Here is a 14,835-nt window from a genome sequence, read left to right on the forward strand (position 1 = left end):
CAATTTTCATTCTTGGTTGATCATTAGTTTAGACCATGTGTTTTTCTAAAATTTTGATTAATTAGCTTAATTGATCTTATGTTAGTTCTTGGTTGCTCATCTTTGTATGTGCTTGATTGATCCTTGTTAATTCTTGATTAATATCTTGTTAGTTTTATCTTATATAAAGTCATTTATTTTATTCCTTTGTTGATTGTTTGTTAAATTTGTCTTTTAGAGGTCCTCAGAAAATAATGAAGATTGACCTCCATTCTCACCACTTTAGTTTGCTTGGTTGTCAAAAATTTCACTTTGTGATTTTGTTTTCTTTTGTTTTGCTTGGTATTTTGTTTCTTATGTTTTGTTGTCTTCAAATTAATTTCTTTTATTTTAAAATAACATAATTTTCTCAAAAGATTCCATTGAAAATCTATTTTAAAAAGTATATTTAGAGTCCTTGGAATCAAAATCCCATTTTCTTAAATAATATGCAACCATGTTTTGATCGGTTCGCATCTTTCTTAGTTTTCAAAAAAAGTTATGGTTTTGAGTAAGACACAAATCCAAGCCTATGATCATCCCTAATAAATGGGATAATTCTAGGCTAGGTTTGTGTATATCAATTGGGGAATTAGTGGAACCCTTACATAAAATCATTTTTTCAAAACTCTTCCTTGTTGCCAGTTTTTACCCAATCACTGACCCTTTAACTTTAAAATTCATTTCAGCAACTTCATAATATTTTTAAAAAATTTCCAAAACTTGCATGGTTTTCCTCACTTATTTAACTTGAACTTAAAATTTTGTTTGAGTTAGAAAGCAATTCTAGAATAGAAGATATAAACGAGTTTTTAGGAGGGCTCTGTTTTCACCCAGTTCTAGACACCCGAAATATTTTTGTAAAAATAAAATAATAAATGACTTTTTAAATTTGATTGGATATTTTTTTTCTTAATTTTAGACTTATTGAAATTGATATTAGACATATAAAATATTAAAAATATATGCTTTTTTTGGGGAAGATATGATTTTTCAAATTCGTACCTACTCTACATGATGGATTCTGGACATCCGATAAGTTGGAGTATTTTAAAAATATTTTTGAGTATTCTCCAACCTTGGATTTATTTTTTCTTTGATATAGACATTTTGAACGATGTGTGTGATTTTTGTTATGATTTTATGTGATCACTTATTATTTTAGAAAAATTCGTTTATGCATGTCACTATTTTTTAACCTAATTTGGACCTTCTGGAACTTTTAGGTGTCTTTGCTGCAATTTGTCATTTGAACGACTGTTTGGATTTTGGTATCTTGTTCTAGATGTGCAAGAGTTGTTTCTTGAATTTTTTTTTGTGATTAAATTCGACTCCAAGACATTTTTTTAGAAATTGTTTTGTGATGCTCCCTTTACTAATTGCACACTGATGATCTTGTACATTGCTTGAATTGTTATTATTTTTGGAGTCATTTGACTTAACTTGGCTCAATTTTGGCTTTGGTATTGTAAATTAGACATAATAAAGATGTTATATAATTTATACTTGTCCTAACCACTCTAGCATTTTTGGAAGAATTTTATAAATTATGTATGTTATCCAGGTATGTTCTTTATCACTTACTTTTCGGAATTTTATGAACATGCATGTTGTTGTGAGCCTTGTCTATGTTTGATTCCATCCTTAGGTGCCTAGATGTCTGTTCGATTTGATCTAATTAAATACATGTCATGTGCTATATTTCTGTGCTAACTTTAATGTCTTATGATAGCGCTTGAGAAGTAGTCCAGGTACACATCCTAACCTTCATTTGCGATTGTGATTTGATTTCTTTTTTGGTATGTTAGTTCTGAAATCACCTTAGCCTACCTAGGTACCTTCAATCAATTGATTAATTTTCACTTTTCCCTCAACTTAGTCAATAGAGACCTTTTTAGGGCTTAGAAGGGTGCTACCTCTTAGAGGTACCTTTCCAATAGGTAACCTGATCCCCAGACCAAGACTCGGGTTTTTCAAGACTTGCCTTTTCAAAACTATGGAGTCACTTCTTTAGGGTTTTCTTTCTTATTTTATTTTCCCTTTTAAAATAAAATAAAATAAGTGACGACTCTAAATTTTTCAAAACTAATTTTTCACCAATAAAAATGAGTTTTGCCATTGAGTGGGGACACACGTGAAAAATGCGGGTCCACAAAATAACAATTCAAGCAATGTACAAGATCATCAGCATGCAATTGGTAAAGGGAGTATCACAACACAATTTCTAAAAAATGTAATTTAATTACAAAAAATTTCAAAAAACAACTCTTATACATCTAGAACAAGATACCAAAAGCCAAACACTCATTCAAATAACAAATTGCAGCAAAGACACCCAAAAGTTACAGAAGATCCAGATTAGGTAAAAAAATAGTGACATGCATAAATGATTTTGTTTTTTAAAAATAATAAGGCATTACATAAAATTGTACAAAAAATCACACAAATCATTCAAAGTGTCTATATTACAGAAAAAATAAATTTAGGGTCAGGTAGTATTCAAAAATATTTTTAAAACACTCTAATTAATCAGATGTCCAGATTCCATAATGTATAGTAGGTACAATTTTGAAAAATCATATCTCCCTTAAAAATGAATATTTTTTTAATATTTCATACATCTAAGATCAAATTCAAGAAATATAGAATTAAGGAAAAATATTGAACTAAATTTAAAAAGTCATCTGTTATTTTATTTTTACAAAAAGACTTCGGGTATCCAGAACTGGGTGAAAATAGAGCCCTCCTAAATACTCATTCATATTTTCTATTCCAGAATTGCTTTCTAACTCAAATGAAATTTTAAATTCAAATTCAAGAAGTGAGGAAAATCATACAAGTTTTGGATTTTTTTTTTTTTAAATATTCTAAAGTTGCTAAAAAGAATTTTAAAACTAAAGGGTTAGTGGTTGAGTTAAAACTGACAACAAGGAAGAGTTTTGGAAAAATGATTTTATATAGGGGCTCCACCGATTCCCCAATTGATATACACAAATCTAGCCTAGAATTATCCCATTTGTTTGGGACCACAAGCTTGGATTCAAGTCTTACTCAAAACCATAACTTCTATTGAAAACTGAGAAAGATGCGAATCAATCAAGACATGGTTGCATATTATTTAAGAAAATGAGATTTTGATTCTAAGGACTCTAAATGATTTTTTAAAAATAGATTTTCAAAGGGATCTTTTGAGAAAAAGTATTTTATTTTAAAATAAAATAAATTAATTTGAAAACAACAAAACATAAGAAACAAAATAGCAAACAAAACAAAAGAAAACAAAATCACAAAGTAAAATTTTTGACAACCAAGCAAAATAAAATGGTGAGAATGAAGCCAAAAATTCTCCATTATTTCTCTTCTAAACCAAACATTACACAGCTGCTGTTTCTCCACTAACTCACCCCTAATTCTCACCGTAAAAAAGTATCCTCAAATATTCAATTACAAGGCCACTGAATTCCACCAAAAAACTCACAAATTCAAATAGGATTAATCAAGAACTAATATTAATGACCTTGAAGCATAAAATAAATTATATGGGATCGATCAAAATAACAACTAAAATTTTAGAACCAATAGACTAAGATGAGATTTAGTCAAACTCTTAACTAGCTCTAAAACCAATCAAACTAAATACAATTGGAACTGGAATCGAAACAATGATAATCGATATAATCAATCAAACTCTTAAATTTAAGATCAATCCACCTAGAAAAAAAAAAAAACAAAACTTGGAATCATGGATAATCAATAAAAATTAGCCAAAATCTACAATAAAAATCAAAACTTGGAACCAAAGTCAATCGATCTGGAATTCTCAAATTTATAATATCATCATATAATTAACAAAATATTGAAACTTGGAATCATGGAATCGAAATAAATCCAAAACTAAAATATGCATGCAATCATCAACTTGAAATAAAAAATATTCATATACTAAACTTTCAATCTACCTACCGGGGATTATTCTTCTATGCGGCTGTGTGTATTCTGTCCTCCAAAAATCTTTCGTGTCGCGTTGGAAAGATCCAGAATGGCGCGTGCTATGTTGTCCTTCAAAACTGATAATGCATGCCTGTCGGAGAAGCCTCAATGATGCCTGTTGTGTTGTAGTAACCCAGAAATCTGCTGTGCGTGTTTCTCAGAAAATCCTCTCTTGGTGCGTCAAAGTGGCAACCGAATCTGCTGTCCAAAGTCCCCTGTTGCTCTCCAAAATCTGTGCGTGCTGTCCGGAGTCACCCTTTCCCTGTTCTTATCTTTTTATTTATATGGCAGCCCACTCCTTATATGGCTGTGTGAGGATTCCTAAAATTCCCTACAGCCAACATGTAGAAATCTTCTTCTTATGGGGAGTGGGGATTTTCTATGGAAGCCTCTCCCTCATTGAATATTCTACTTCCTTTTTGAATGCATTTGAATATGGGAAGTGCATTTATGCGTGGCTTACTTGGAGATTTCCTTGAGGATGCAGCCCATGTCTTGTTTGGTAAGTGATCAAATCCCCACACAAAAATAGAATCCATTTATTTGAACCAGTTATGGTGCCTCCTAGTGCTTTTACAAAAAACTGGATGAACCCAGGATGACCTGTGTAAGTTGCTGCAGTAATAGGGTTACCATCAATAACACATGCTGACATGGTCTCAGGTTCTACCCAGTGAGCTCTTGCAGCAATGAGTGCAGGTCCCACAGTAGGGTAAGCTGTGCACTTCCATCCTCTGACTGAGGCTGAAGCTGCCAAGATTAACTGCCCATGGCAAATAGAGGCAATTGGTTTTGCAGAGCTAAAAAATTTGCATACCAAGTCCAAAACAGATTCATTCATTGCAAGATATTTTGGAGCCCGCCCTCTTGGAATAACAAGTCCATCATATTTGCTTGCGTCAACCTCATCAAAGGTTGCATTGACTGTGAAGTTGTGACCCCGTGACTCAGAATAAGTCTGATGACCAAGGCATTGATGAACAGCAGTCCGACATACGTCGCCGGTTTTCTTTCCAGGGAAAACGATGTGGACGGAGACTCCGTAGGCCAGCAACACTTGAAAGAGAACCATCACCTCATAGTTTTCCATGTAATCGCCGCAGAGGATGAGAATGCTCTTGGCCATCTTGTGAGTAACAGAGTAAGGAAGAGAGTGATTGTGGGCGTGTGGGCTTTCTTTATGTAAGGTGTAGCCTATGAGACCCCTTTCAGTGCGTGGCTCTTGTTTCTTAAAATCCCATGGTGCGGTTGCTAAATGATCATGGATGGTGCGATTTTAGGAAACCAATCTGGTGTTTCTGTTTGCAAAAGCGTTTCAGAAAATCGTGGAGATGATGCACAAGTAGAGGTAATATGATCCCAAGTTGCTGCAAAGCGCTAGTGAGGCAGGTGCAACGCTGAATCTGGTGTCTTGCTAATGGAGTCTCCCAAATGAGATGCCAAATGATGATGATAGTGGAGACACAAGTCTCGAAATGGCGCCTTACTGGTGAATTCCTTCTGATTTTTGTCATACAGGTGGTCTCACGTTCTCAAAGAAAGATCATGCACTGCTCCTAGAATCTCCAGCAGAACTGGTGTCTAATTATGGTTAAGTACGTAAGAGAAATCAGAATATGGTGGCACGCTGTTGCAGAAAACAGTGATGATCCTTGAATTGGTGTGCTGCTAGAGATGTGTGGAGATTTCTGACTCCCTACCACTGACTGTGGCAATGTTTAAATCTTGGCCTCGAAAAATCTTCATGTTCGAATTTTGAAATTCCACAAGCAAGAGATCAACACCGACAAGGAATGGGTTTGGTGATAGATTGGCAAATGCGTATGACCAAGAACGAGGATGGTAAGAGGAACTGTCGATTGTGGAAATGAATGCAATCATGAGATTGTCACAGCATTGATGGGATAAACACAAATAATGGACAACCAGGTTTTATCCCCTCTTACGAGAACCTAATAGGAATCAATCAAATAGAGTAGTAGCAAGAAGACACCCAATCAACAAGTATATGAACACCAATAATTTTAGCGTGGAAAACCTTCTCCAATATGAGAAGTAAAAACCACGGGACCCTTAGGCCACATAAAAACTCCATTAATATAATTAATGAGTTACACAATTCTCTCTAGATAAAACTAGAGACATACATCAACCATATCTCAAGAGAAATTGATCTTGGCAATTTCAACAACTTTGCATAAAAACAATGGAGAGATCTCACCAAACACACCACTGTTTTCGGACTAAAATATAACTTTTCAAAACTCCAAATCCAATCTCCACCTTTCAGAATGAAGACCAATGAGCCAAAAATCGGCTTAATCGAACTATAGATTAACCTTGATTAGAGTTCATGATCAAAACTGTCCGGATAGAAAACACATCAAAATGGAGGCTCTGTTCTCGGACTGAAATATGACCGTCTGGATCTCCAAATGCGATCTCCACCGTTCAAAATGAAAATAAATGAGTCACAAGCGTCTCCTCCAAATTTCAGGTCAATCAGCCCACAGACGAAGCGGGATCAGACTTTTGATGAAATCTGGACAGTGAAGAAAAAAAAACTGAATTTTTCTCTCTAACTTCAAAAAAAAAATGGTGGTTATCCCCTTTCTCTCTCTTTTCTCCTACCTTTGGTGGCTGCAAAAAATTGAAAGAAGAAGGAGAAAAAAAAGGATTCTTTTTCTAGCCCTTTTATATAAAGGCCTAAGAGGCCTTAGGTTTTGGCTCTTAATTTGGGCCTTCCACATGAGGAAAAACCCAACAAGCATGGGGATGGATGGGGACTATCAAGGCGGTATGGACCTGTGGTTCAGTTTGGCACGTGGGCATTGAAGGTGGCTAGATGGAAAAGAGGCTGTGATGACGTCATGAAGGTCCTAGGATGATGATGCTGATGATCAAATGACCATGGGGTATGTTAATGGTGATATGCATTTGAAGAAAAGTTGTTGACCCAAAACAACCCTCTTTAAAAACCTTGACTGTTCCATTTTTTTTTAAAGATCTGCCTTATTCTCATCTTCCGACTGCTGCACCAAATCCCATCTAGATCAACGTGTTTCTTCACCCCTTCAGAATGTTGGATATCACTAAAAAAAACAACACTCCATTCCCTCTGCTCTCTCCTCCACGTGCTGAAAATTTCTTTTAAAACACTTCTTCCTATTCCCAACACCACTAGCCGATACCCCTCACCAAAGTCACGGTGAATATCTCTCCTCCCATGCTCAGAATCACCTCTCCTCAAAAGCCAGTGGGATTCCTTCCTATCCTGTGCGTCTCGTCAGAAAATTTTCCATGGATACATATGTTACGGATGACCTTCCATACCCCAACTTTTCTTTCCCTGTCATTTCCCTATTCCATAAAAAATCTCTGCCACTTTCCTTTCTCGAAAATTTTGGTGATCCTTTTTCCGAATAGATGGCAGCTTGTTTCCTCATGCAAAAAAAGCCAAAAAATATGAGTTAAAAAACTTATAATAAAATAAAATAAAAATAATAAAGAAAGCCATACAACCACACAAGTCATGCAGGTCATGCAATCATGCAAGTCATATAAAAAGCGAGTCTAAAAGTGCCTAAGTGACCTAGAGGGAACTAAGTGGAGTCTAACCTAAAACACACCTAAACAAAGCCCTGAACTCGAAAGGCAACCAAGGTCATAATAAGGGGTTAGGCAATTCCCTCAACTAAAGTCTCCAAGGTGGCTTAAAGAAGGCAAATTGTATGAGTAGCAATGGGCCACGAGGAAACTATTGTGGAACATTGGAAGTGAACTTAAAGACATGTGCTAAAGAGACAAAATGGAGAGTCTACACCTTATCACCAAATATCCTTTATAGACTAGAAAAAGAATATCAAAGTATGTGGTAATAGACATGTATTGTTATTGCAACACATTATCCAAATATCTAATTATGAGACACTTGGTCTTCTAATCCATTTTATGCCACCTTTGATATATTACTCTTTATTATAGCTCTACCTAAATTAGCTTATTTGCAACTAGTTACTGTGTCTAGATTAATTAGTTCAGTCCAATAGATTAGTTGGGCTTGGTCCATTAAGTGATTGTGAGAAAGAGAATGATTATAAAATAGCAGACACAATATCTATAAAAAAGAAAAACGACCATGCATTTAATATAATTGAGTATTCAAGGCAAACAAAAGTTTAGCAAAAATGTAGAGCTCTTAGGACTACATATCCTTTTGCAAGGTATCCTAGTATCATAAGAATCAAACTTATGATAGGTAGGTCTCTCTTAGATTGAACTTCCTACCTTAACAATGGATGGTACCTAGGGTAAGATCAATATAACTTATAATTCTAGCCCTTAGGTTATGCAAGTGGGATCTCATTGGGTGATTCAACCACTTCATATCTAAGTTATGTATATAACCATTGTCCTTGACATTAATGTCACCAAGTGGAGAACTCCATCGTTAAGGTGGTCACTTCGGCTACAAACATATAATATCTTGTCCAAATGGAGAGTCCATATCCCTTAATTCCTAGGGCCCAAATCAAGATGAGCTTGACAATGGAGGTCGTGGGCTTGCATGGGGGCTTTCTCCCACTTAATTTTTTGAGTTATTTAAGAGCTTTTAAAACCTTAATAATTACATTTTAAATGAATTATCTTCTTTGAGAAATTCCAAAAGTGTTTATTTCCTAGTTGGAAACATAGTGTAATAGGAGAATGTCATTTTGAAAAATTTAAAATTTGTATGAGAGTATTTTATCATAAAATAAGTTTTGATAAAATATTTACTCTCAAATTTTGAAATCTATTGTCATAAAAATTCTCATTCTCTACACAATTCCAATTAATAAATATTTTATCTAGGAAATATTTTCAAAGAAATTTAGTTCCATTAAACTACTAAGTATCTTTTGGTAATACCCTTTAATAATAAATTATCTTGAATGAAAGTTTCACAATACTCATTTTCCAAATTGGAAAATCTAGTGTAATAAGGAACTTCCAATTTATGAGACTTTGAAACTTTGAGAGCACCTAATACAAGTGGAAAAATTTTACTTCTTCAAGGATTCTCAATTTTTTTTTAAGAAAAATATTTTAAATCCTCAAGAATAAATTTAGAAAGGAATTTTAGCTCTGATATTCAAAATTCTTCATAACAATTACTTTCCTTATTCCTACACAAATATTCTTAGACATGGAATCTACCTTTCATAACTATTTATTTTAATTATAAAAAACACAACCAGAACCATTTTGGTAACCATTCTTAAAATAACTTCTCTATCATGAGATTTTCAAAATTTGTTATTTTTTTTCCTAAATTGGAATGTTTATACTAAAATAAAATTGCTCTCGTATTCCTTGTCCTTGAATTATCCTTATCCATGAAAGTCCTTCTTTTCTTGGGGAAAAAAACGTGAAGGACTTGGTGTTGTCCTTATTCTTTTAGGGTATTGGAAGAGCTTGGAGGACCACTATGAGTGTTGTTCTCCTTCTCATAAGTAGAAGAGTCTAGATAACCACCTATCCCAAACTAAAAAAAATAGTTCCAAAAGGGATAACGATCTTATTTAACAACATCCAATTTAAATCTTAGAAAAATACTTCTCATGAAAATTTATTAAAAATACCAAAATTCTTTACTTTAGGCCATATATGCAATTAATAAAAAGCATAGTATAAAAAGAAAAGAAAACAAATATCTTATGGCCTTGAAGGATCTTGTTACATGTTTGGTAATAAAATTCAGATAAGATCCAAATTATCCATAATTACCAAAAATATTCATGAAACCTTAAATTAGGGTTAGATAATAAAAACCCTAAACTATTACACAAGTTCCCAAAACTTCCAAAATTGCCCTTACTTCTCCTCACTACTGCTATTGGGAGTGGTTAAGTGCCTAAAAATTCTTGAAGGACTATTTAAACCTTCTTGGAGTGCTTGAGCACCCCGCTCAAGCATTTGACAAGCACTTGAGCATTGTAGATAACTTGAGCACTAATCTTAATGCTTGAGCGTTGCTGCTTGCAATTACACACCGAGGCTACTTCTTCCATGGTCTCTAATCATTTTCGCATTGAAAAATTTATATTTTTTGGTTGGTTTCTTTACCATGGATGTGCTTGATGTCATGGATTACCTTTTCTTTTCTTTTAAGATACAAAGATGGGAAAAAACAAATTTTCACATAGGAAAAACAAACCTATGCTCTAAACTTATATCCCATTTAGCCAAAAGGAAAAACTATTACAACCTAAAAAGAAAACCCTATTCTCCTAACCAAAAAGCTTACATTCCAATCTACAAAATCAATAAACATCAAATCATTAAATCACAAATATGAACATCATATTCATTCATTCATCCCTTTGGGCATGAGATGAATAACTACCTTGTAAAATAAAGTTAGTACACTCTAGAATGGATCTAACATGCAAGAACCTAACTTAGGGCTCTGATACCAATTACTGAGAACCATGGATTACTTCATTCCCTAGCCTTGGAAAATAACGTAGTGGAAAATAATGACTAAAAAAATTTAACTAATCATAAATCTAGAGATATAGAAGTCATACCTGCAATCTAGATGTTCCTAGGTTAAATCTAATCCAAAGAAGATGTTGAATCCATGATAATTGTTGTAAATCTCATCTATCAAATGATGTTCCACCTGATATTCCCTTTCACGGATCTCGGCATAAGAAAAAGGGTGAGCTTATTTTCCTCTCTTAAGGGTAACTAGGGTTTTCTCTTTCTCTTTAGAAGACAATGTACAAAGTGCCAAAAACGTAAATCTTAAGGGGTTTTATATAGGAGTCCCTATGAACTTAAGTGACTTGAGCCTAAATTGGGATTGTATCACCTAATCCAACCCACTTGAGTCTTAATTAATTAATTTACCTTATTAGACTCCAATTAATTAATTAATTAACCCAATCCAAAAAAACCATTTATAAGATTTAGTGCAACCTTGTATTTTTACTAACACACTTATGAACTACAAACCCAAATCTCTAAAATAAAACGTGCCACTAAGAACTATGAGCTTGAGTGGTGGCCACAAGGACCCAAAGGGAAATACTGACTCAAAATTCAATTTTGAAGTTGATTGAATACTCTACTAAAGAAAGTCAATTCCATTCTATATTCTATGGTATTACAATGAAGCAAAGCTCAGATTTGTGACTTACTATCCATTGCATGTAGACTCCCTATGAATTGGTGTCCGTGATCTAATGAGGTAAATGCCATTTTCTTTTCAAGATTACCTTTCCAATCCTTAAGTTATAGGTTCTCCTATTATGAGATTGACTAACATACCCTAAGTCATAAAAAGCATGTCAAATTTCACCTAAGGAATTATTGCGACCATAGATTTCATGATCATATGTTCTTAGGATCACCTAAGATGACACACCGTCTCAATCCTATGAGATATTGTGGTGCCTTTATCTAGAATATGAGTTGCCACCAGCCTTCATTAATAGTGTCCTAATCTGTAGTGACCACATGGCCACCTTAGGGTTACTCATAGGTCAAAGCCTCCTATTGGTTTCAACACAGGCTCAATATCCTCCCAAGTTTGAGTGTCCATGCAATATAGTAGCTTGGTGAAGTTATGACAACTTGATAACCTTATGTCATAAATTACCTTAGGTCCTATTCAATGTGTAACCATTACACACTAGTGCACTCACCATTAGAACCTCATCTCAATGGCCAAGACAAACCATCCCTCCAATTAGGAAGCAGTGCACTATAGTATCTTCTAGATTTTCCAAATCCATGAACCGATTGTGAACTACTTATCATCTTGTAAGGATCACATGACTTGTATCTTCAATATAACTCTTAATGTACCCAAGTCATGTACAATGCAAGTAATATGGGCTTGAATGTTTAAATTGATATCAATGTAAATAATGGATAGAGAAGTGGAAACTTAAGTTTAATTTTGTTATACCATATTTTCCTTTTAAGGGATCTATCCTAATATCAATTAACTTCTCTATTTTAGCCTTGTGTTTGTCAACATCAACCCTCTTCTATCTGGGTATGTTGGGTAGGTGAATCAAGGGTTGATGTGCTTTACTTGTTGGAATATTTGGCTTTCTCTATTCCAGACCCTAGATCATTAAGGTGCATATAAGATTATCCCATGGATACTATATCTAAGCAAAATGAAAGATTTGAAACGTAAAACCATTGATTGTAGATTTAGGTGCTTGCAAAATTTACCTATGATCTAGATGTTCCTAGATCAATTCTTATCCGTGAAGAGTTTGGTGCATATCTCAAATACCTTGTGATCATTTTCCTGATGGCTCTCTCCTTGGACATTGGCATTAGAGGTGGTAGAGACATCACAAAGAGATGGTGGCTAGGCTTCTCTCTTTAGAGTGAATAGGAAGACTAAATAGAAGCATTAATCCCTAAGAGGGAGGGGGGGTTTATATAGGCTTCTAATGGGCTTAAGTGACTTGAGTCCATTTTAGGCTTAAATAATTTAATCTAGCCCACTTTTGGCCCTAATTGATTAATTAGCATTATTGAACTTCAATTAATTAGTTAGCCCAGTCCAGAAAGACCATTCATAAGCTCTTGTGGAACCTTACATATTTACCAAAATGCCCTTATGAACACATGTGAATAAAGAACCCAAATAACCCTTAATAAACGTGTTACAAAGAAATATTAGCTCAAGTGATGACCATGGGACCCATAGGAAAATATTGACTCCCTCAATCCATTTTTGAAGTTGAAAATCAACATCTTCTTATAGAGAATCAATTACACTCCATTATCCTATGTACAAAGAGTTAATGACGAGAAACAAGTACTCGGGTCAGTGACCTATTCACTATATGCAAGCTCCCTGACTTGATGTTTGTAATCTAATAAGACGAATGCTATCAACCTCTCAAGATTACTTCTATAATTCTTGAGTCTCAAATCCACTTATTGTGTGATCAGTTGACATACTCTAACTCACAAAGAGCATATGTCAAGTTCTAGTTAAGGAAATACCGCAACCGTAGATTTCCTGAACATATGTGCCTGGGATCACTTAAGGGGACACATTATCGGAATCTCCATGAGATATCATGATTCATTTATCGAGAATACCTATTGTTATGAACCTTCATTAATAGTGATCTAATTCATAAGGCATATGTGACCATCATAGGTTTAAGAGACCATATAATATAGTAGCTTAATAAAGTGATGACTATTCGATAATCTTACATCATGACTCACAATAGAGTCTTTCCAATGTATGGTCATATACACTAGTGTACTCACAATGGGAAACCTATCTCGATGATCAAGGTTAGTTGTCCCTCCAATTAGGAGGTAGTGTACTATGACCTCTAATGGATTACTTAAGTCTATGAACTGATTGTGAACCAATCATTTACTTGCAAGCATGACTTAAATATTTTGTGCAACTCCTAATGCACTTAAATCATATATAATGCAAAAGATGATGAGCCAAAATGCTCATAAAATATAATGCATGGAATCGATAGATAAAAAGAGAAACTAGAATCTTATTAAATAAATAATAAATCCATAAATGTAACATCATGTCATGCTTATCCTAATATCATCTTCCATTAATCATATAATGGGGTTTCATTTCCTTTCTTTGATTCTTTGCTTCTTTTCTTTTATGATTTCACATGTCTCCAGATTGGAAATTGTAGTGGAGAAAACATGATAATGGTTAAATAGTGATGTTTCAAGGTCATTGAGGTTTGACACATGCATCAACTTTCTAAATTAGTGCACTATTTATAAAAAAGATGCAAGTGTTGAATTGGTGCACCACTTAAGTTGATGACAAGGGCAAAAATGGTGTGCTGGTAAACCTATTCTTTCAATCTTAGAAGTGGGCTAAGTGAGTGTTTGGAGGAGTTGAGTAGGGGTGAAGGTGCATTATCTTTTTTTTTTTTGAGGTGCGCCACCTAAGTTGGAGAAAAGGTGAATTGTGAGTGTACTAGTTAAATGAAAATAGGAGGTGCACCACCCTAAGTTCATTTCTCAAACAGATGCTTATTGTCTCCCTAGTGCACTAGAGGAGTGTGCCAACTCATATTCTCCCCTTTTTTTCTTAGATAATCCTCATCCCTTATCTTTGGCTTATCCAAATGATAATATATGATTTCTCCATAATAATAAGTTATGGTTTTTCTATATACAATAAATTTCTCCATAATGAGAAGTTATGATTTTTTCCATATTTAAGAGACTTCTCCATATTTCTAGGTTATAGATTATTTTTTATTTTTATTTTTCTAAAATTAACAAAAAAATAAAATAAAATTAAACATACAAATGGCTACTAGGCTCCAATACCAAATATTAGATTTTTTTTTTTGTTATTTTTTTTTTCATTTTGTGCTTAATATCAAACTTTAAAATAAAATCTAGAATATAAAGAAGGAAACATGCTTTTATCGATAGTTCTTAACTTCAATGTGGTTTGAACATTTTCCGGTTTACCTTAGATCAGGACTCTCCAACTCTTACACTTCTATAAACTTCGTAATAATGGGTTAAAAAAATGCTTCTAAATGAATGTGAGTGGAGAGAGGAACTAAGAACCTCTTCTAGATATTGATGCTTTATTATTCTTCATATCAATGAAGAATTATAATTGGAACATGAACTTAAATATAATCATTTTTGAGATGAATCTAATTTAATGTCAATAAAATACATGTATGAGAAATGATAAACCAAAAATTTTAATAAAAAAGTTAATTAATATGCTCAGTAAGACCACTGGTTCGAATGTTTGCATCTGGACTAAGGATTTAAATTAAT

General features: G+C 33.8%; 1 protein-coding gene across 1 annotated transcript; it reads right to left on the reverse strand.

Moving 5' to 3' along the window:
- Positions 1-4,456: 4,456 nt before the first annotated feature.
- Positions 4,457-5,140, reverse strand: LOC117908173 (protein DJ-1 homolog D-like). The gene has a single exon (XM_034821827.1). It carries the CDS (start codon positions 5,132-5,134, stop codon positions 4,457-4,459), a length of 678 nt encoding a protein of 225 aa, XP_034677718.1. The 5' UTR covers positions 5,135-5,140.
- Positions 5,141-14,835: the final 9,695 nt, after the last annotated feature.

This window comes from Vitis riparia, chromosome 19 (genome assembly GCF_004353265.1).
Source record: "Vitis riparia cultivar Riparia Gloire de Montpellier isolate 1030 chromosome 19, EGFV_Vit.rip_1.0, whole genome shotgun sequence".
In the NCBI taxonomy this organism is placed as follows: domain Eukaryota; kingdom Viridiplantae; phylum Streptophyta; class Magnoliopsida; order Vitales; family Vitaceae; genus Vitis; species Vitis riparia.